General features: G+C 41.2%; 1 protein-coding gene across 1 annotated transcript in view; it reads left to right on the top strand.

The window, feature by feature from the left end:
* The window catches only part of CSMD3 (CUB and Sushi multiple domains 3), a 787,235-nt gene that overhangs the window by 471,524 nt on the left and 293,776 nt on the right, over positions 1-21,935 (top strand). Inside the window, exons 13-16 of the mRNA XM_063131067.1 lie at positions 4,394-4,576; positions 7,095-7,421; positions 15,845-16,039; positions 17,003-17,141. Of these exons, the coding sequence (XP_062987137.1) occupies positions 4,394-4,576; positions 7,095-7,421; positions 15,845-16,039; positions 17,003-17,141 (844 nt within the window). The remainder of the gene's footprint in view (positions 1-4,393; positions 4,577-7,094; positions 7,422-15,844; positions 16,040-17,002; positions 17,142-21,935) is intronic.

Here is a 21,935-nt window from a genome sequence, read left to right as displayed (position 1 = left end):
TCTTTCTTCTCTTAGGCCTTTGCTAGACCAGGGTTTATCCCGGGCTGATACCCAAGGTTCTTCCCAAGGAACTAAACCATATAGTCTATATGTGTTACACTGGCAAATGGTTAGAAGTGTGACCCTGTTGGTTTTTCTGAAACTCTCAGTGGCTTCAGTACCATTGACCATGGTATCTTGCTGGACCATCTCTCTAGAATGGGACCTAAGAGCATGGTGTTGCAATTCAGCCATCTAATTTCCGCTATCGAATCCCAGGAAGGCAATTAAAACCCTGGATAAGTGTCTGGGCAATATTGGGATGGATGAAGATGAGATTTAAGTACTATGGGTTGGGGAATCTGTTAATCAGGACGGAGGTTCAGATGCCTGTTTTGTGCAATATGGACTATGTCCTAGAATAGGTATTGGAACATGGTTCCTGTGGACATCTTGTGGCTTATTGCATTGGTCCCTTGACATAATGTGTGACTGTTGAATTTGGTTGAGTTGGCTTACTTAGAAGTCGCTGTTCCGGCCTCTTTTGCACAATATGGAACAGGTATAGGAACATGGTTTCCATGAAAGTTTTGGAGCTTATATCAATCCCATCTAGTAATGTGTGACTGGTGAATTTGGTTGAATTGGCTCACTTGGAAGTTGCAGTTCTGGCCGTTTTTGTAGAATATGGACTATGACCCGGAACGGGTATTGGAACATAGTTGCTGTGGACGTTTTGTGGCATATTGCATCCCTGCCCTGGAGTTATGCATGACTGGTGAGTTTGGTTGATTCCATTCATTTGGAAGTGGCCGTTCTGGGCCATTCCGTTCTGTTCCAGATGTCTTCTGGGAGTTATGTGGTTAATAATAATATAATATTGCAATGGTCTTAGTCCTATGATAGTGTTCTCAAGTATTTCAAGTGCATGCCACTATTTTTGGCATATATATTTTTTAACAAAATTTAATATAAAGGAGTTCCTTTCTGGCTTTTATACCATCCCCTTGGTTACATCCAGATTAGATTATTGCAATGTGTTCTCCATGAGGCCACCCCAGAAAATTATTCAGAAACTGCAACGGGTACAGAATGTAATAGCTAGAATGCTTGCGGGAGGTTAGCGTTCCGATTATATTACTCCTACTCTGTATCATTTTCATTGACCACAGCTGATGAACCAGTTTAAATTGCTTATGGCCTTTAAATGCTTAAAAATAATTAGCTGCTGGTGCTGCTGTTATTGCTGTGTGTGTGTGGTTGAATTTTCATATTTTTGTAATACTGTAAGTGCACCCTAAAAGGGCTTTTTAAAAAAATCTCTTAAGGTGCAATCCTATGCATATTTAGACAGAAAAAAGGCCTACAACTCCCAGCATGACCCAGCCAACCATGGGAGTTGTAGGCCTTTCCCCCCCTTGTAAACATGTATAGGATTGCACATTTAAAGAAATAAATAACAACACAACTGCTTGGATAATTTTCAGACCCTGTTAATTCATTCCTATTTGAAACCTAGGGCCGGTTCAAATATGTGATCGCACCACCAGATCTCTTAGAGCATGGGTGGGCATTGTGTGGCTTACAGGCCTCATATGGGCCCTGTTGCCACCCAAAGTGATTTAAAAAGTTTGGCACATGAGGGGGGGAAATGCCTCCCTGACCTCCAGAAGTTGTCCATACCTGGCCTATAGGCAGACATCCTTAGATTCTCACAACTGTTCGCATGACAGGTAAGAAATCTAGGAATAAATGGTTACATGTGATGTCTGTGCTTCCTGTGGTCTCCATGATCTTGGGAATAAGAGTAGTTAAAATGACTGCCCTGGATTAAGTCTTAGGATCTGGACAGATGGATGCCACTCTGGGAGTAAAAGGAGTAGGCAACGCTTCTGCTGGATTAAGAGCTAAAGCTGCCATAGATTTGCACAGTTAAGGCAGGTAGTGTGAATCTTGAAACAAACAATAGGATTCATGATCTTTTGGATCTGAATCCCTGCTCCACTCATCCAGGATGTAGATCTTTCACCAGCAGGAACAAGAGGTTTAGATTTTCTCCCAGACCTAGGTTCCCTTATAGGAACTGAATTGGGCTCCTGGTTTTCTGTAGGTATTTGGCATTTTTGGGAAGGCACTGGAGGATGAGAAGCGGTTGCAACATGAGCAGGAGCAGAGCCAGCAGGAGCCAGGGGGTGGGGGAATTCTCTAGCTAGTTCAGAGAGTAAATTAGTTGTGACTGAGCAACTGTAGAGCTGATTGATTATGTTTATAGCATATTAACTTACTTGCGTGACATGACTGTTGCATGTCAAGTCAGCTAACACAAACAGAACTTCCTTCTCCAGTCGAAATAGTACCTATTAATAGATATCCATTAATGAAGTTCTTCATTTGCTAAATGATTATGTGGTTTGGTTATAGTGTTTCAGTGGCTTAAATATTTTTCTGGCAGGGAGTGGGGATGTGTTCAGGTGTGGACTGTAGATCCAGCTCCAAATCTCTCCTCAAACATGAAGCTTTACTAACAGCATAATCCTATGCCTTTCCACTCAGAAGTAAGTCCCATTAGGTTCAATAGGATTTACTCCCAGGTAAGCGTACGCAGTGTCCTTGAACAAGTCTCATCTTAACGTGGCTCACTGGGTTGTTGTGTAGAGGTCAAAGTTGGAAAGTAAGTTGTACCTTGCATAAATATGGTATAGCAATCATGCATAATAATTGGGTTGTGAATAATTCTATATGCAATTTATTTTTAATATATGTAAGCCAATTTTGAGAACAACAGTGTTCTAAAACACCACCATGGGATTTTTAGAGTTCTGGGGTGATTGGTTTACCATGGAAGCAACAACCCACCCACACCAGTTTCAGCATGGTAAGCTGTGCCAGTGAGGGTTATTGAGCAAATCAACTAGCTTGTTAATTGCCAAGTAGGTCTGAACATGTAAGACTTATTCTAGCCTTCTTGCACTGGCTGCCTATCTGTTTCCAAGCCTGATTCAAGGTGCTAGTTTTCACCTATAAACCTTACACAGCTCTGGACTGCAATACCTGATGGAGCACCTCTGCCAACATGAACTGATCCCTACCCAACATTCAGCATCTAAGGCCTTCTGAGGGAGGCTCAGAAGGCCTGAACCATGGAGAGTGCCTTCTCAGTGGTGCCTCCCTCCGCCCAATTATGTAATGATCTCCCTGATGAGGCCCACCTGGCACCAACATTGTTATCTTTTAAGCAGCAGATTAAGACTTTTCTCTTTTTTCAGGTATTTGAAACCATATGATAAGGCTTTAATCAGGTCCTGGATTTTTCTTATGGTTCATTGTTTAAAATTGTTTTAGATATATGTTGTCTGCGTATGTGCTTTTTGTTTTTATGTAACTGGTTTTACACTTTGTATAATGGTTTTAAATTTTTGTAAACTGCCCAGAGAACTTCAGCTATGGAGCAGTATAGAAATTAATAATAATAATAATAATAATAATAATAATAATAATAATAATAATAATAATGTGAACCAGCCCAATGTTTTAGTAAGTGGCTATTGATGGTCTAATTACACTTTCAGCATGTGCTGACCTTAGGAATTAAATCAGAATACCATTATGTGATTAGTTTTGGGAAACCTGAAACCACCTGATTGATTTATTGATTGATTGATACAATTAATTAACCACTTTTCATTAGAAAATAATCCCCAAAGCGGGGTACAAAATCAATAAAACACAATAAATCATAAAGATTCAGCAGATAAAACAGTAAAACAGGGAAGAACAGAAACACAAATAAGCAATTTCCCAAATATAATGCATTTTTGAATGTTATTTTTCCTAATATATGTATTTTGCTACACTTTTTTTAAAAAAATAGAGAATTTCATTGCAAAATTTAGAGGAGTGTGAATTTCAAAGGCTAACTGGTTCACATGGTGCTTTTAAAGGAACTTCACATTAACATCTCTACACACTGGATTTTGGCATTTGATTGCAACCAAGTATCTGAGACAATTAAATGATTATAAATTAAGTTCAAAGCAACCCTGGACAGATCAAACAGATGTCTATATTCTCCAAACATCTGCTTTAGGTTAACGTAACAGAATGTACTGTCAGAAATTATTATTATTATTATTAATAACGTTTGTCACATAATCAAAATACATTTTGTAAAAAAAGAAAGAAAAAGAACTGTGGGAATGTTTTCTCTGTTTTTATGGAAGACTGAAAATAAGTCTCCCAGCTGTGACTGTGTATCTATTAGAAATGGCAATGAGTTCATTAACAATTCTCTATGTGACAAGTTTATATCCTCACAATCTCCCCCTCCCCAACCCAGCTCTAAATTTGGAAGAATGGTTATTGACTGTTTAATTTGTTTCTTGGACAGTAAATTGTGTGTTTGCTATCTCCACAGAGATTGAAAAAGAAAGCTGCGGTGATCCTGGAACTCCATTATACGGCATTAGAGAAGGGGATGGATTTTCCAACCGCGATGTGTTAAGGTTTGAATGTCAGTTTGGGTTTGAGCTGATTGGAGAAAAATCTATTGTTTGTCAAGAGAACAACCAGTGGTCAGCAAACATACCAATCTGCATTTGTGAGTATAAAATGATTAATTCCAATGATTTTCTAAATGATATAGGGCAGTATCCTACTCCTCTGAAGGAGCCACTGCTAGCACAATTAGGGAGCTAGCACTTCATGAATGAATTGGAAATGGGGCAAGTCAGCAGAGCTCACAGAAGGGAACTACAATGACCTGTCCTGATTAGGGTGACCAACTGTCAGGATTTTCCCGGATTTGTCCTGGTTTTTGTTCTTTCCATGGTGTCAGGGGGGATTTTCTATAATTTTCAATAATGTCTTGGAATGACACACCTTCCCCTTTAAGGCTGCCATTAGCATGGCAGGAGTGAATGACATGCTTTCTTGAGGCACATCATTCCCCCACCCCGAGCTCCAATTGAGGTCTTAAAGGGGAAAGTGGGTCATTTGTGGACATTATAGAAAAGGCCCCAATTGGAGTGGATGGTGGTGGTACAGAATGAAATCCTTTCCCCTCCTCCACGCCAATCAGGTTCTTTAAGGTGGCGGAGGAATAATGTACTTTCTGCAGGACTCAGAAAGCTGCTTCCACATACACACACTAGGTGTCCTCTTTTTTGGTTTCCCAAATATGGTCACCCTAGTCCTGATCAACAAATGAGCATTTCTAGGGATCCTTTACGAAGCACTAACTAACTAACTCCCTATTGCACTAGCCATGGCTCCTGCTAGTGCAACGGAATGAGCAGGAGCGCAGTGGCTATATATGATACTATTACTGCCCACAGATTATTAAAAATGGCTGAGTTCAAATATTTGTTCCAATAAAAGTAAATATTTCCTGTCTTCATCCAGAATTTTTTTTAATGAATGGAGTTGTTGGATGCCTTCATGTAATACTATCATGTCATAATTTCATGCGAAAGCAGCATATTTTGTATTTATATTTTATCTTTATCATGCACTGATTTATAGGTACTTGTAGATACCCATTATATTTCATTAAGTTTGTAATGGCTGAATTGCAATCAAGGGCATTTAAGTTATTTGTGGATTCCCCCCTCCATCATGTATTATATATGAATAGCTATTAAGACATACATAATCATAAAGTTATATATGACTGTCTAATATTAATATAATGTAGAACAAAATCCACCTGTTCTATAAATTGCAATGCATAGGGTATACTAAAAACAAACAAACAAAAACACCCATCAGCATTCTATAGAATATTGTAAGGAATATCACCCACGCACAATGCAATTATTCAATTATGTTCTTATAAATTATTTTAATGTTGGTGAAACAGCAGTATTAAATCTGAAATATTGTCTGGCTAACAAGGAGAGCTGATTCTTGTGCTTATTTGTGAATGAAAAATGATCATGGCAACATTGACCTTCTGACTCTTAATGTGCTCAGTGTGGAATTGTTCATTTGAACAGTTCCCTAAAGGGGAAAATAAATAGTATCAAATGATTAAGGGCTGTTAGACATGGATAAATCATGAGGCCTACTGTGATTTTAGTATACTATAACCACTCTATTTCCCCCTAGGGTCTGTTGTTTTCAGGTATTCTTACAGATAGAAAAGGGAGGACAATAGAAGCAAATAAGATAATCAGTTTGTGGGGAGGAACTATATTGGTTTTAAAGCCAGCACAAAGATACTTACCTCAATCCAGCTACAGTTGTCCATCTGTGGAAAGAGGGTTTTTTTTGCCTCCAAATCTACTGCAGTGGGGGGGAACAAGAACACTGTGTAGAGGGGGAAAACAATCCAACAATCTGTGTATCCAGGGACCTGTTCAGAAGACACCTAAACCATTGCTTTAACCATGGTGGTTAAGCCAGAAAGCCAGGCTGTGTTCAGAAGACACCTTAAACCACAAAGCACAAAGCCTTTGGCCACAGCTAGACCTAAGGTTTATCCTGGGATCATCCAGGGTTTACCCCTGCCTGAGCACTGGATCCCCTGTGTGTCACCTAGATGAACAGGTTTGACCCCTGGATGATCCAGGAATAAACCTTAGGTCTAGCTATGGCCTTATTCACCATGGTTAAAGCCATGGTTTAAGGTGTCTTCTGAATACGGCCTCACTTTCTGGCTTAACCACCATGGTTAAAGCCACAGTTTATGGTGTCTTCTGAACAGGGCCCAGCACAGCTATCTAAAGCAACATGTTTTCAGTGCCTCTCCCCGCAAGTAAAACTTGTTACATGTTGAACTATAGAGAACAGAAGGCACCACTTCATAGAAAAGTCAGAAGCAGGAGCGATGGGTGCATCCCATTCATCCAAATGGATCCTATCTGCTATTTTGGGGAGGGAATTGAGGAAGGATTACCTGGCTTTTACAGTCTCAATCATTTTGTGATAACCATGTGGTTCAGTGGGGCTCATAGCCTCTGGGGTTTTGTGATTTTCAAGATAATGGTCCTTTGCTCTTTCATTGAGATAATAAACACACATAGAAATTTAAGAATGAGATTGTTATTGGGATTGGGAACACCAGTTTAAACTAGCTTCTGATCTCTTTTCCAATTTTTTCCCCTGACTTTTGACAGTTCCTTGCCTTTCTAATTTCACGGCACCAATGGGAACTGTTCTTTCTCCTGACTATCCAGAGGGATATGGAAATAATTTGAACTGCATCTGGACAGTCATCTCAGATCCCGGCAGCCGAATTCATCTCTCCTTTAATGATTTTGACTTGGAATCTCAATTTGACTTCCTTGCAATTAAAGACGGCGACACTCCGGATTCTCCAATACTTGGGACATTCACTGGAGCCGAAGTACCATCCCATCTGACTAGTAACAGTCATATTTTACGCCTGGAATTTCAAGCTGATCACTCAATGTCAGGTCGAGGATTTAATATCACATATAACAGTGAGTAACATTTTAATTCCAGTCTAAAATTCAGATGCAAGCCACTCTTTATAGATTTCATATGCTTTACCCTCCACCCCCAACACACAAATCTTACCAACTAAATGCCGAAACAGTTCCACAAGTATGGCGAAAGAAATGTGACCAGCATTCTTCCACCTGCCCCACTGTGTAGCCTTCAACTCTTCGAATACCTTGTGACTTCCATAATTCACCTTTAGTACAGTGTTATATTTTAACTGCATGTTGCTTAGGTAAAACAAACTTGACATGGAGATCATGGAGATCCTTGACATGGATCTCCTTGACATGGAGATCACTCCTTGACATGGATCTCCTTGACATGGAGATCACTTTAATGGCTCCCCAAAGTAGATGCCACTTGATGATTCTGTTGTAAAGCTGGTCAGCAAAATAATTTGAAGGAACTGCATTCCTTCTGGATGACTGAAAATCATCCAGTCATCCAGATGTTTGCCAGGATAATTTGGGCCCCAAATAGTGCTTGGTGTCTGTACCAAGCATAGAATAGTGATTGGTGCAGGCAATCAGCCATCATTCCCCTAAAATGGATACTCAAAATGGATCTGTTTCAAGCCCACCCCACCCCACCCCACCCCACAAACTGCCTAAATCTTTTTCTTTCCCTGTTTATTTGAAGGGAGAGGCCTCATAGCACTGTAGGGGCCTCGATTACACTCTAAAATACAACGTTTCCACATTTCTGGATGCAGTGTCTTATAGACACTGGGAGCTATGTGAGTATTTCCCCTGGTTTCTGACAGCCTTGGATCCTTCTGCAAATATTTAGGAGCGTGATTTTACATGGTGTTTGTTTTGCCTCACAACACTCCCGAAGCAGAACTTTCCTTGAAGGAGCAAGAATCTGAAATATAAGTACTCCCGTTCCTCCTTTTAGCTTTCATTATATTTGCAATCATAAATAAATACAATTTTCCTGATTATTCTAACTTGCTTTTCTGTGGTGTTTCTTTGTCATGTGATTACAACACAAACCAGAGTTGGTGCAAGATTAATATGCTTAGTGTTTTGGGTACTTTTCCCCTCCAGGGTTAGGGTATTTCATCTGTCACTGATGAAGCTGGCATTTTAAAGTTTCAGTGCCTTGTAAATATGGCAAAAAGCTTAGTGTGTTTATATTGGCCTTTCTGAAAGAAAATATGGCTGTTCTGTCAGTTTAAAAGAAATCATCTGAGCTTAAGCAATTAATAACAATATAGGCTTGCTTCTATTTTGAGTTGACACTGGTGGCAAGGGCTGTCACTAATATGTTGTCAAAGTGTAAGTGAGGAACATTAAAGTTAAATTAGCTGTGACGTATGTCATAGCAACTTGTTATATAAAACTGCTTGTTTTGCCGCTAGGGATCCTCTCTCCTTTTTTTTTTTTTTTTTGCCTTTCAGATTTTGCCAGGTTTGGGCTGATGCTAAATGTTATCCTAAATTAACGATGTTTTTGGTCTTTCATACCTATTGAAATTTGCATCTATTTTTCGATGAATCTTCTAGTGTCTGTTAGGTTATTAAGAGTGTAAACCTATTGGGATGGTTGTAAGCCTCCAAATTTGGAGGCTTCTGGCCATCTATCCAATGCAGGGTGGAAAGAGTGGTGGAGGCAAGTTTGGCTAGATGGGCTTTTTTTTTTTTTTTGCCCATCTAGCTGAGTCTCTGTGGAGTGGGAGGGAAGGAGGCTAATGAGACCTTGGGGATACTTTGTAAGCTGTCCTCCCTAGTTCCCTCCCACCGCCACCCACAGAAATACCCCCTTTCCTTTCTCTCTGAGGTTGCCCTTCTGTTATTGTGGAGCAGGTATGTGCTGACATGCAACTGATCGGTGCAGTGGGTGGATGATATTGAGGAACAGTTTTGGTTTTGGAGCATTCCATGCTGTCTGTTAGTGTCTAAAGACATAAGAATCCTTTCTTTGCTGAACTTGTAGGATCCCACAGCGGACATTTACATTTCCCCCAAAGAATATATATTTCCTCAAAGACTGTTGCTTGGCTCCCTCAGAAACCTTCATTCACAGAATTGCTTGGATCCAGGGAACGTCTGTAAAAGCTTCTGCTATTGGACAGTATAGAAATGAATGAATGAATGAATGAATGAATGAATGAATGAATAAATAAATAAATAAATGTAGTTTAGGGACAGGCAGAGGAGGCATTTTTTTTCAATTCCCCCTCAGCCATCCACACCATATGTAATGCTGTTCTGGAGAAACACTCTGAATAGATTTTAAGCATATGGAGGGAACTGTAGGTTGCTCTGAGACCAGGACCATTTGTAGGGGGAGACAAAGTCGGCGGTCACCTAGGGCACAAAATGCAGCACCTTTCTGTACTGTCTGCCAAACATTGCCTGGCCACTATTGTTGCCTTCTTGGGAGTCATTTGAGAGTCCCCACCATCACAGACAACAACACCTGCTCGTGCTGGTGGTAAAGGGACAGAAGACTTGGTGAGACTGGGGTAAGCAGGTGGGAAGGGAATAAACCATTCTCTTTTCCTATTTTTCTCCGTAACTTCCCTCCTCCCAAAAATATTTGTATAGAGGTTGTTGGGTGAGCTGGACTTTTGCTCAGTGAACGATAAGGATTTTGTATGTTTTTCTGTGTGGCTCTGAGGATATTATCATTATCGTCTTTTAACTGTATTTATTTTTTTTACAAGAAAGGGACCCATTTGTTCCCATCCTGCTGCAATGTGATGGGAGGAGTGTGCGGCTGACTGACTAACCAGGATGAATGTGTGTGTGTGAAAGGGCTTATCTATACCTGCAGCCCTTTGGGGAGCGGGGAGAGACGATCCCAGTGTTTTCCTCTTCCGGGATCATCCTTCAGGGGCCACATGCCAGCGAGTTGTCCCAAAAGTAAAGTGGGACATACCAGGGTGCCATTTTTTTAAAAAAAAAACCCACAAAAAAACGAGGAGACATTTGCACAATTCTGTGAGCAATTGATTATTATTATTTTAAAACACACACACACACAACATACTCAGCGCTGGAAGACACCTAGTGCCATCCCAAAGATGGTGAAAATGCTCTCCCCCTCACCCCCGATGCCATGGACTTCCCCCGCACAGCTCCATGCCGATTTCCTGAGCCCTGCTACTCGTGGGGAAGAGGGAGGACCCTTGGAGAGAGAGTCACACCACCTGTGGATCTCAGGATGGTCCCAAAACAGTGTGTGTGGGGGGAAACAGGAAAAAAGCAGTCTCTGCTATCCCAGGAGAACTGAGTGTTTGTTTCCTGTTCACCCCAGGATCAGCTGTGCTTCCTTTGGACATGCGGGGACTACCTTGTGACCACCCCGGGAGAAATGGCAGGTGTAGATTAGGCCAAAATAGCTGGACAGCAAAGCAGCCAGGTTAGAGGGTGGGGGATGGAATATTGACTATTGTGGTAAAGTTAAAAGCAGCAGTCAAGAGGGTGGGATACTGTACTCCTATTTTATTGAATTTGTATCCATCTCCTTTTTGTTTGTTTTTTAGGGGGGTATGAATTCTCTCTTTGTTGCTTGGGAAATTACTCCTAAGTAATCCAGTCCTTCTTACTTGTGAGTAGAGATGCATTGGATAGATTTTTGAACTGTGCTGCTTCTCACTGTTAGCTCTGAGGAGTTATGGAAAGGAGTGTCTGTGAAGATGGTCAGTGAAAGAGATGGATTTTGGATGATTTTTTTGTGTGGCTCTGAGGATATTATCATTATCTTCTCTCAGTGTCTCCTTTTGAAATGGGTTGCTGTTGGGTTGCAAAGACTATTTTTCTGTGTTATTGCTCTGAAGTTGCCATTATCATTCTAATCGCTTGGTGCAAGTATGCATTTCCACCTCCACTGTTTTACTCTCATGATCTTAAATACACTTCTCTGTGCAATGGAAGTTGTTTGTAGAAGAGGACAATGTTTGCCTAACAAAGTGTTTGTATGTGCTTTGCCCACTCCATATAAACAAACAAACAAAAAATGAAGAAGTGAAATTGACTCCCATGTTTCAGGTTGGGATTAAGATCTGGAAAATCTTGGATCTGGAAAGCATTGTTTGGAACATCATGTATACTAGGCATGTGCTCTGCTCCGATTAGAAGCGCAGAACCAGGAGCGAATTGGTCTGCTCCGCCTTGCCCAGAGGCGGAGTAGAAGCGGACTGCGGACCCCTAGAAGCAAGGCGAAGAGAAGTGCCCATTTTTCGGAGCTCCTCTTTCAGGCGGACCGCTCCGATCACCATCTTGAAACATTTCGCCCATAGGATTGCATTGCGGAAAAGAATTGCGGATAACTGGGTTGTTTTTGAAGCTATCGTTCTGAAAATTCTTGCGCTCAGAGAGTCGTGGATGGGGGTCATTTTGAGACTACTCTCACCTCTCTGCGTCGTGTGGTTCGCGTGCTATACTTCTTAAAAAATCGGGTAAACAAACATTACAAACGGACAGCGCGGGTCAAATGGCGGTTTTCGCCCATAGGATTGCATTGCGGAAAAGAAAGGGGGATAACTGTGTTGTTTTTGAAGCTATCATTCTGAAAATTCTTGTGCTCAGAGAGTCGTGGATGGGGGTCATTTTGAGACTACTCTCACCTCTCTGCGTGGTGCGGGTCGCACGCTAGAATTTTTAAAAAAACTGGCGGGAAAAATACCTTTTTCGAAGGGCTGAGGGGCAGAGTCAACTCCCGGTTATGATCACATGATCCCAAAGTTGGAGGAGGGGATAGGCAAAACTGGTAACTTGGGATTCTGGGAAACTTCTCTTTCTTAATCTGAACGGACTTTTCCCAGTGTTTTTTAAAACAGTAGCCCCACCAAATGCACAAACACAACCTGAAATCATATACTAAGCCAATAATAAGAGAGCACTGCTACCCACCCTAACTTTGGGGAACAACTGAAAAGATGTGGTGCAAGTGGATGAGCTCCCCTAGGGCATCCCTTGTGGATGTGCCCCCACTCTCTCCTGTACTTGGAAGGCCATCAGAGCCTTCCAAAGAGAGTAACCCGGTGGAGCAATGCCTATCATGAGTTGAAGTGAGCGGTCTACTTCTCTTAGTGGTGGAGCAATGCCTATCATGAGTTGAAGTGAGGGTTTACTCCTCAGAGCTGTTGGTGAAGCAATGGCTTTCATGAGTTGAACTGGCAGCTGCTTCCCCCTCCCCTGGGCACATCCCCCTATTGCTGGTAAAAGACAGATATAGCCTTTTTTAAAAAGTTCTTGTTGTTTATTCAGCAACACTGCTTCTTTTAATTCCACCCCTCCTTTGTTTATTTATTTATTCCATTTTATATGCATTACTGGCTTATCCTTGGCTCACTTCCTTATGCCCCCAGAAATGTCTGCTGCCTGCCTGCCTTCCCTCCCTCCTCCCCTGCCCACCTCGCAGGGATGTTGTGTGTGTCTGGCTTTGACTCAGGGGAGAAGTCCTTCCTGCGCTCACTTAGAGTTTTGGAAGTTCCAAATCCATTTTTCAAGTGTGGAAGAAGATTCATTTAGGTTGATCTCTACTCCCCAATTCATGGCATGTTGGGATTTCCTTTGAAATGGCCCCATTGAAAGGTCTGCAGGTTTAAGCCCCTCCAAAAATCAGGGGATGATGGGACTGCCTTGAGTCTTGGCGTGCGTGTATCCCTGGATAAGCTTTCATGGTGGTGTGTTTGAGGTTTCTAACGTGCAAATTGACAGAGCTATGGAAAGGGCTGTGAATAAGGTGTTGGATTTTCCTAAATTCCCCAAAAATCAGGGGATGATGGGACTGCCTTGAGTCTCGGCGTGCGTATGTATCCCTGGATAAGCTTTCATGGTGGTGAGTTTGAGGTTTCTAACGTGCAAATTGACGGAGCTATGGAAAGGGGTGTGAATGGGGTGTTGGATTTTCATAAATTCCCCAAAAATCAGGAGATGATGGGACTGCCTTGAGTCTTGGCGTGCGTATGTATCCCTGGATAAGCTTTCATGGTGGTGAGTTTGAGGTTTCTAACGTGCAAATTGACGGAGCTATGAAAAGGGGTGTGAATGGGGTGCCCGATTTTCATAAATTCCCCAAAAATCAGGGGATGATGGGATTGCCTTGAAACTTGGCGTGCGTGTGTATACCCCCATGAGGTGTCATGGTGCCAAACTTGAGGTTTCTAACTTTCACAGAAAAAAAGTTGTATACTTTTTTAGCTTAATGCAAGCCTATGGGTGGAAAAACGGAGCTCCGATCCGGATCCGGAGCTCCGAGCGGAGCGGAGCGGACATGGGCGGAGCGGGGGTGGAGCAGAGTGGGCCAATCCGCAAATCGCGGATCTGGAAGAGAAGCGGAGCGGGGGGTCCGTGCACACCCCTAATGTATACATCCTTTAAACCACTGATTTAAAGGATGCACATATGATGTTCCAAAGTTTAAGTCGCCATCAATTATTATAAGAGACAATCACCTTGCTAGGAGTATCTCTGCAGACATTTCTTATCAACCCCTTGAGGAAGGCCTTTGAAAGAACACGGGCCAAAACGCATCGGGCTTTGAAATAAAGATTTTTTTTTGCATCCTGAGAACCTGTTTCTCCCCTTATTTCTGTGCCAGTGTTTAAGGCACCTTGCAGTACAGTGACACAAATAAATAATTAATAGTTAAAGAAAGTAATTAAAATAGTATCAATATCCCAGGAAACTCGTGTCTGCTTTCTAAGGATCCAATTTATGCTGTTCAGGAACTAATAGTTGTAGTGTGGAGGGAACCAAAATTGCATCCCCTAGGGCACTAAAGGAATGATCCTATGGCCCCGAGACAGTCTGAGGAGCCATAGGATTGTTCAGTTTTCTGGCTCCAAGTCAAAGACAGGGCTCACATCCAGTAAACCAGGCTCCCTCCCCTCATAGCCAGTGTGGAGAGAACCATGCCAGCTACCTCTTCGCACTCGGGAAAGGGTCAGGGAGTGGAGGAGACTGGAATCTGTCTTATGCAGATTCCTCTGCTCTCCCCATCTTCCTTCCCTCCTGCTCCGAAGCACTGCAGCTAGATGGGCAAAACCGCCCATCTAGCAAAAATGCAGGACAATCGGAGTGCATGTCCCTCATCCAGTCACCCTGTATTAAGATACTCGGCAGCCTCCAACTTTGGACTATCAACATATGATTGCACCCTAAGGTACCTTGAGATGTCTGTGCCTGAGAGTGTATTGTTCTGTGGAATTTGGGGTCCAGCCCACTGATTTCTAAATTCATTGTTTCCCAAATGTAGTTTCATAAGAATGTGCTCTTATAAAAATATTTAACCATGCTTCCTACCCTCTAGTCAATTGAGAAACTAATGTTAGTGCATTTGTAAATGTTATATCTCTCAGGTTGTTGCAATTCTTTTCTTTGTTTATTTTTATTGCATTTCAAATACCTTTTGATTCCTTAGACTACTGGGCTAATGCTGTTGACAACAATAACAATTACATTATATTGCCTTATTCATGTGAATGTCATTGCTCCACAACAGTCAAGATGTGTATACAATAGAAAATCATGCAGTTATCAGTGTTTTCCTCTTTCTGTATAAAACATCTTATTAAAACCCCACTACTTAAATCGTTAGGAGCTAGAATTTTCCAAGAGAGAGAAATTACATTTTGATCAGCAAAGGCTGAGAACAAATACAAAACCTTTCTAAGCTTCATTGATTGTTGGTTTTTCCTCCCTCCCCCCGCCCTGTCAAGAGAGGTAAAGAGCATACAACCTCATGAATCAGAGATAGCCACTGGTTTTAAAAATGATGAAGTGTCACAAAGAGATTTTTTTTTTCCAATGGCTTGTTCTGTCCTGCAAGCCTCTTGACTTTATCGATGACTGACTGTCTGTATTATGGGCACCATCATATAAGTCTAGACACAGAGGAATAGAAAAGAGATGTTATTGGAAGACCTTTTCTCTCTTTTCTGCAAGAATAAAAAACATAGACCATAGCTAGACCTAAGGTTTATCCCTGGATCGTCCAGGAGTCAAACTTGTTCATCTAGGTGCCACACAGGGGATCCAGTGCTCAGGCAGGGGCGAACCCTGGATGATCCCAGGATAAACCTTAGGTCTAGCTGTGGCCATAGAATGCCAACCCACATTAGTCTTAGCTTTAGAAAGGGGGAAAAATCATAAATATCTATTCATATTAGTTGCTTTCTGTTTTGTAGCCACATAATAGTAATAGTAAATATAACATTTGGATCTGGTTATATGGAAACCATAGGCTTTGTATAAATTTTCTATCTATTCCGTTGTTAATAAAGGTCCATTCCAAAGAACTGCGGAAAGGTCATCTTTTAATGGGGAAATTGGGGGTGGGGTGGGGTTGTTGGAATATGTAAAGCCTGAGCTGAATGGAGCTCTCAAATGTACCTGTGTAACTGAAAGGTTTATATTCTCACTTGCTTTCCTGTTTCTGTTTTAAAGCTTTTGGACATAATGAGTGTCCTGATCCTGGTATCCCAATCAACGCACGGCGCTTTGGTGATAACTTTCAGTTGGGAAGTTCAATCTCTGTCATTTGTGAAGAAGGTTTTATTAAAACTCAAGGAACTGAAACCATTACTTGTGTGTTGGTGGATGGAAAAGTTATGTGGAGTGGACCTATCCCTAAGTGTGGAGGTAGGATGAGTATCTGTGTTTAGTTCAAGGTAGTTTTGTCATATATTTATAATGTAATAATATAGCTTTTGAGTCTATGGGCATCATCAGACGAGTGTTTTATAGCACACTCGTTACTGGGCACAGGTCCCTCTCATGACGCCATCCGCCTCCTGCACACCTCCTACTGGTTTCCTCCTCCTTCTGCCATTTCTTTTGTAGTAAAATAGTCCAAACATAATGCGACTTTTCTGACTTATAACAAAATTGGTTGCCATTTCCTGACGTGTGCAGATAAGTTTCATAATAAAACGCCCACTAGAATGGGCCACGTGGTTGCAGCTTGTTTCCCCTTTCTCTCCAAGGAGATACTTCTTGTCCCTATAACATAAGAGCAGCAGGAGGCAAGAGAGATGGTAAGGAAATGTGTCTCCCCCTATCTGATGACCTTTATATGTAGAAGGGGACTGATCTGCATCTTAAAAGCACCTCTATTCCCCATGCTAAGATCTTGACTATGGTAGAGAAAAAAATGTTGATTGGGGGAAACATAGCTGCTAGACACACATTTAAAGTAATGTCTTTTTTGGCCCTTAGCCCGCAATCTATGCTGACTTACATGGGAGTAAACCCCATTTTTCTCAATTGAATTTACTTCTGAATGGACCTACTGTATTTTCTGGCGTATAAGACTACTTTTTAACCCAGGAAGATCTTCTCAAAAGTTGGGGGTCGTCTTATACGCCCAGTCGTCTTATACGCCGGAAAATACGGTATATAAGATTGTTTCTATGCTGCACTAGTACATCTCTAATTCCATTGTTCAGGTTTTTGTCTTGGCATCAAGCTTCTGAAGGTGTTCTAGTCATAATCCTACAACCGCAAGGCCATGCAGCGACATTTGTGTTTTCCTTATATTTATGAGCATGATAAATGCAACAATTTCAGCCTGCTGGTAACAAGTCATTGTCTTCTTCTTTTCAGCTCCATGTGGTGGGCATTTTTCTTCTCCCAGTGGAGTCATCCTTTCTCCAGGCTGGCCTGGGTATTATAAAGACTCCTTGAATTGTGAGTGGGTGATTGAAGCTGAACCAGGACACTCTATCAAAATTTCATTTGAAAGGTCTTGACAAAAGCTTTTTCTCCTTATACTTTTTACTGATAAACTGGAGATTATTTATTTCCACTGTCATACAAATGGAAAACTAATTTTAATTTAGCAGGGTCCCCCCCTTACTTTTGTTTGTGTGAGAATATCCATGTACTTTTGAGGGCTATTGGGATGTAAGTGACACTAATTCTGTTGATTCAATAATTAAGGATTTCTACTGAAGTATCAGCAAACTGCCCCCTGGAAGACCATAATGGGTAGAGTATACTCCTTGCATTCAACCTCTTCTATTTCATCCAGTTAAAGGCTCATATGGAGGGGACATAGTGTGGTGGAAAAACACATGCTTTGCCTGCAGAAAGCTTTTTCTCCCTATCCAATGAAGCTGAATGGTGGGAGATTCAGGATAGATAAAAAGAAGTACTTCTTCACATATAGTTTAGCCTGAAAAAAAATCTTTATGAGTGTAAAATATATAAATATAATTGAACTATTTGCCATCATAAGATGTAGCTATGACCACCAACTTGGTAGGCTTTAGAAGGGAATTGGACAAATTAATGCTGGGTAAGGCTACTAGTTGTGGCTACCTCCAGTAACAGGTAGTATGAGCTCAATACCAGTTTCCAGGAAATATGAACACTATGGTGTTCATATTGCCCTTGTTTGTTGGCTTCCCATAGGCATCTGGTTGACCACTGTGGGAACACAGTGCTAGAATAGATAGGTCCTTATCCTCCTCCTAATTGTTATCCTCATCATTATCATCACCTTCACAATCATCCTACAATTTGAATGCACACAATCTTGTGCTATGGTAGGATCTCTTTCCCTCCTGCACTTCAGATGCATGCTCTCCACCTTTCTGTCATATATATCATTGTCTTCTGTGAACGTTGCCCATCTTTCTGCCTATGTTTCATATTTTATCTCTCTCTCCTCTCTCTCTCTCTCTCTTTCTTCTCCCTCATCCTTCCAGGGCAACACATGAACTGTTCATAGCAACACTTCATTACCTAAAAAAAAAAAATCTCAATCATGTTGGTGGAGTTATGAATATGTTATCTGATTGCATGCATTATCTTAACTTTCATATTTATAGATTATTGTTACAGTTATCATTACAGCAATTTTATCAAAGCAAGCAGGGGCAATATATTAGAAACACAACTAAGTCGAGTTCTCACAACTTCCAACTACTTCCGTCACCTCCTCCTAGAAGGAGAAACCTAGAATCCAGCTGTGGGGAACCTGTGACTCTCTTGATATTTTAGCCTACAAATCCCATAATCCCTCACCATTGATTATGCTGACTAAGGCCTTAGCTAGACCTAAGGATTATCCCAGGCAAATGGAGGGGATAATCCCTGCCTGCTCCTGGGATCCCCTGTGTGTCATTTGGATGCACAGGGATGATCCCAGGACAATCCCTGGATATAGGCCTGGTCTAGCCATGGCCTAGGACTGATGGGAGTTTTAGGCAAAAACATCTGGAGTGCCACAAGTTTCCACCCATGCTGTAATCAGAACTATATCAACTTCCATTGGCCAGAACTATATGCTGAAGGTCAATACCAAAGACATACTATTTTTGTTGACAATTATCTTCATAACTCTACTTAGTTTTATCTTTAGACTGGAGAGAGAGAGAGAGAGATTGCATCTGTTGTTATAGTTTTGTATTCCCTTCTTTCTTTTTGTCTATTGGTTTTCCTCTGCTCTCTTATAATTCTCTAAGCCTACTATTCTTCCCCACCACTCTTTTTTCTCTTCTAAGTCATCTAACGCTAATACTAATAATACCTTTAATATTTTTTTTCTTTCTATCTCCCTAATCGTTTCTCCCTGCTTTACCTTTATACCAGAAAGGGACTGCAGGGGAAAAAATAAACTTAGAGAAAATAATAATTGTCCACTACATGAAGGAACCATGTTGTAAAAAATATACACTCTCTTTGCACATTTTAAATCTCCCTTTTTGTCCTTACTTACCCCTTTTCTCTTGTGTGTTATTGATATTTAAGGCCAAAGCAGACATTACTTTAAAGATGTAGCTAGTACCTATTATCTCCCCCTCATTTTTGCTCTAGAGTAGGTGAAAGGGGGCAATCCAATCCAATCACACACACTGTAGATACCCTGGACCCACAATTTCTATTGCAAAATAGTGATCCATTTGCTTTATGGATCACTATTTTCCAGGTGCCCCCTGATCCATATTGAGTCTATGGGAGTAAGAGGTTAAATAAAGCCCCTTAACCCACCCAAGTTAGGAGCCTGATCCATTTCAGAATCTTTGCACCAACTTTAGAATAAAACTGGAAAGAAATCATAGCTGCAAACTACATCTTTAAAGTAATGACTGTTTTGGCTCTCAAATTGCGATCCTTCAGGCTTGAACTGATCTTTTTGAATTCTGTTACTCTATCAATTACTTTGATGATGATGATGATGATGATGATGATGATGATGATAATAATAATAATAATAATAATAATACACATGAGAACAAAATTGTACCTCATCTCTTTGAGGAGGACATGGTATATTTAATTGGGCATTGGTTCATCAAAAAATCACAAGGGCATTTACAAAGGCCTTTGCTAGACCAGGCTATATCCCGGGGTGATACCTGGGATCGTCCCTGTGCATCCAGATGACGCACAGGGGATCCCGGGATCAGGCAGGGAACAACCCTCCCTGGCCCCGGGTTATAGCCTACCCCTTCAAACCCGCTTTTTCCCAAGACCGCGAGCATGTGGCCAGTTTTCGCGGCTCTTCCCGTCTCCGCGCACAGGGCACAACACTCCCCAGGAGCGCTGCGCCCATCAGGGGCAAGGTGGGGGGAGCGGGAAAATCATTTTTTTTTAAAAAAAAAAACACCTTACCTTCGCACACAAGTGTTTGTGCTCATCAAACCCTTTAAAAGTTTTTTAAAAAATGGTGGACGCGATGGCTCTCTTCTTGTGTCGCCTTGCCTTACATGTAAACGAGGGCGAGATCTCGTGCTATTGACAACACGAGATCACCCCTCCTCCATCCTGGGATATCCTGTAGGTCTATCAAAGGCCTAAGTCATCTTCTGGCCTCTCAATATCATGTGTATATCTGTGTACATTTGATGTCTACCACATCAAAGCAACATTGCTCCATCTACTGATCTAACTACTATCAATCTCACTGTCTATCCTCGGTTGCACGATCTGGATTTGGAGATGGAATCTTACATAGGGCTGATCTACGCCAAGCACGATATTCCACTATGAAAGCAGTATATAAAAGGCAGGAGCCACACCATTGCTTTATAGTGATATTGAAATGCACTGCAGGATCTACACTACTGCTTTATAGTGGTAATGAAGTGTACTGACAACTGTTGGGGCCCATTGACACTTCTACACCAAGCAGGATATAATACTATGAAAGTGGTATGAAAGCAGTATATGGTATGTGTCACTTCCTGACTGTTAGAGCACTACGACAATGGAATCAGTTACCTAGGGAGGTTGTGGGCTCTCCCACAGTAGAGGCATTCAAGAGGCAGTCAGGTATGCTTTAGGGTGGATTCCTGCATTGAGCAGGGGGTTGGACTCAATGGCCTTGTAGCCCCCTTCCAACTCTGCTATTCTATGATTCTATGGGTCCCAACAGTCGTCAGTGCACTTCATTACCACTATAAAGCAGTAGTGTGGCTCCTGCCTTTTATATACCACTTCCATACCACTTTCATAATGGAATATCTGCTTGGTGTAGATGAGCCCATAGTGAGCAGAATTTGAAATATAAATTTCACCTCATCCATTTGTCTTCCTTTCTGTGTGAGAGAAGCAGGGCCCAGTTAGCTACCAAAGCACACATTCTTCTGAGCACCTTTCCAGACCAATCTCCTAATTTTCTCCTATAGAGCTCAGTTCCCAAGCAGTACAACTCAAACTCAGTTAAGACAGCTGCTTTGTTAAACTGTTTAGTTTTAAGTGGTGCTAAACCATTGTAGGTCTATCATTGCTTCTGATGTTAAGTAATTGACTGAATTATCCAGATTAGCTGAGCTCTGAAACTGGCTAAGTAAGAGTTGATTTGCATGTTCATTAGTTTGTGGAGCATTCAGAATCAGGAGGCAGGAATCGTGTTTCTGATTCCACTTTCAGATGCATCACTCAAAGTGAGAATTTATGGATCTCATTCTCAATGAGCTCCACAAGTTCAGAGATCATGTTTCTTCTCTTTGGTAACAGGAATCGCAATAACGTGATCTGTTAAATGTTGCAAGTCTGATAGGAAACAATAGCAGTAAGAAATGCAGATTAGCACTTTTTATTTTAACGTGCTGTTGAAGCCTAATTATTACAGCTTAAATGCCAGCAGTTAATCATCTCATTGCTAAGTACTGCACTAGACTAATGAGCTTAGACCTTGAACACCATACCATTAATTTAAGTTATTTCCCAGAAATAACATTGTATGTTTCAAATATGCATATAGTTTAGTTTAATGTTCTCCAGATTTTTCCTTGTTGCTTAGATACTGAATATTTGCTACTTCTGAAAAATGATACTAAAGTGGGCTTATGTTTCTTTATAATTAAACCATATTAAACTCTAATAGTCAAATCTCACTTTGGGTAAATGCACACAAGCAGTTGCCCAGTGATAAAACAATTTGTATATAACCACTTGATGAATTGGTCATCTGTATTGCCCTGTCTAGTAATCAGCATAATCCTAAAACACTTCAGGTGGAGATATATGGTTTTCTTTATACACCCTCTGATTGATTATCATTACAGCTAACAATGGTTGTTGTTTT

Source organism: Elgaria multicarinata, chromosome 7, assembly GCF_023053635.1.
Source record: "Elgaria multicarinata webbii isolate HBS135686 ecotype San Diego chromosome 7, rElgMul1.1.pri, whole genome shotgun sequence".
Classification (NCBI taxonomy): Eukaryota; Metazoa; Chordata; class Lepidosauria; order Squamata; family Anguidae; genus Elgaria; species Elgaria multicarinata.
The sequence above is the reverse complement of the archived record's forward strand: the minus strand, read 5'-3'. Positions and strand labels throughout refer to the sequence as shown.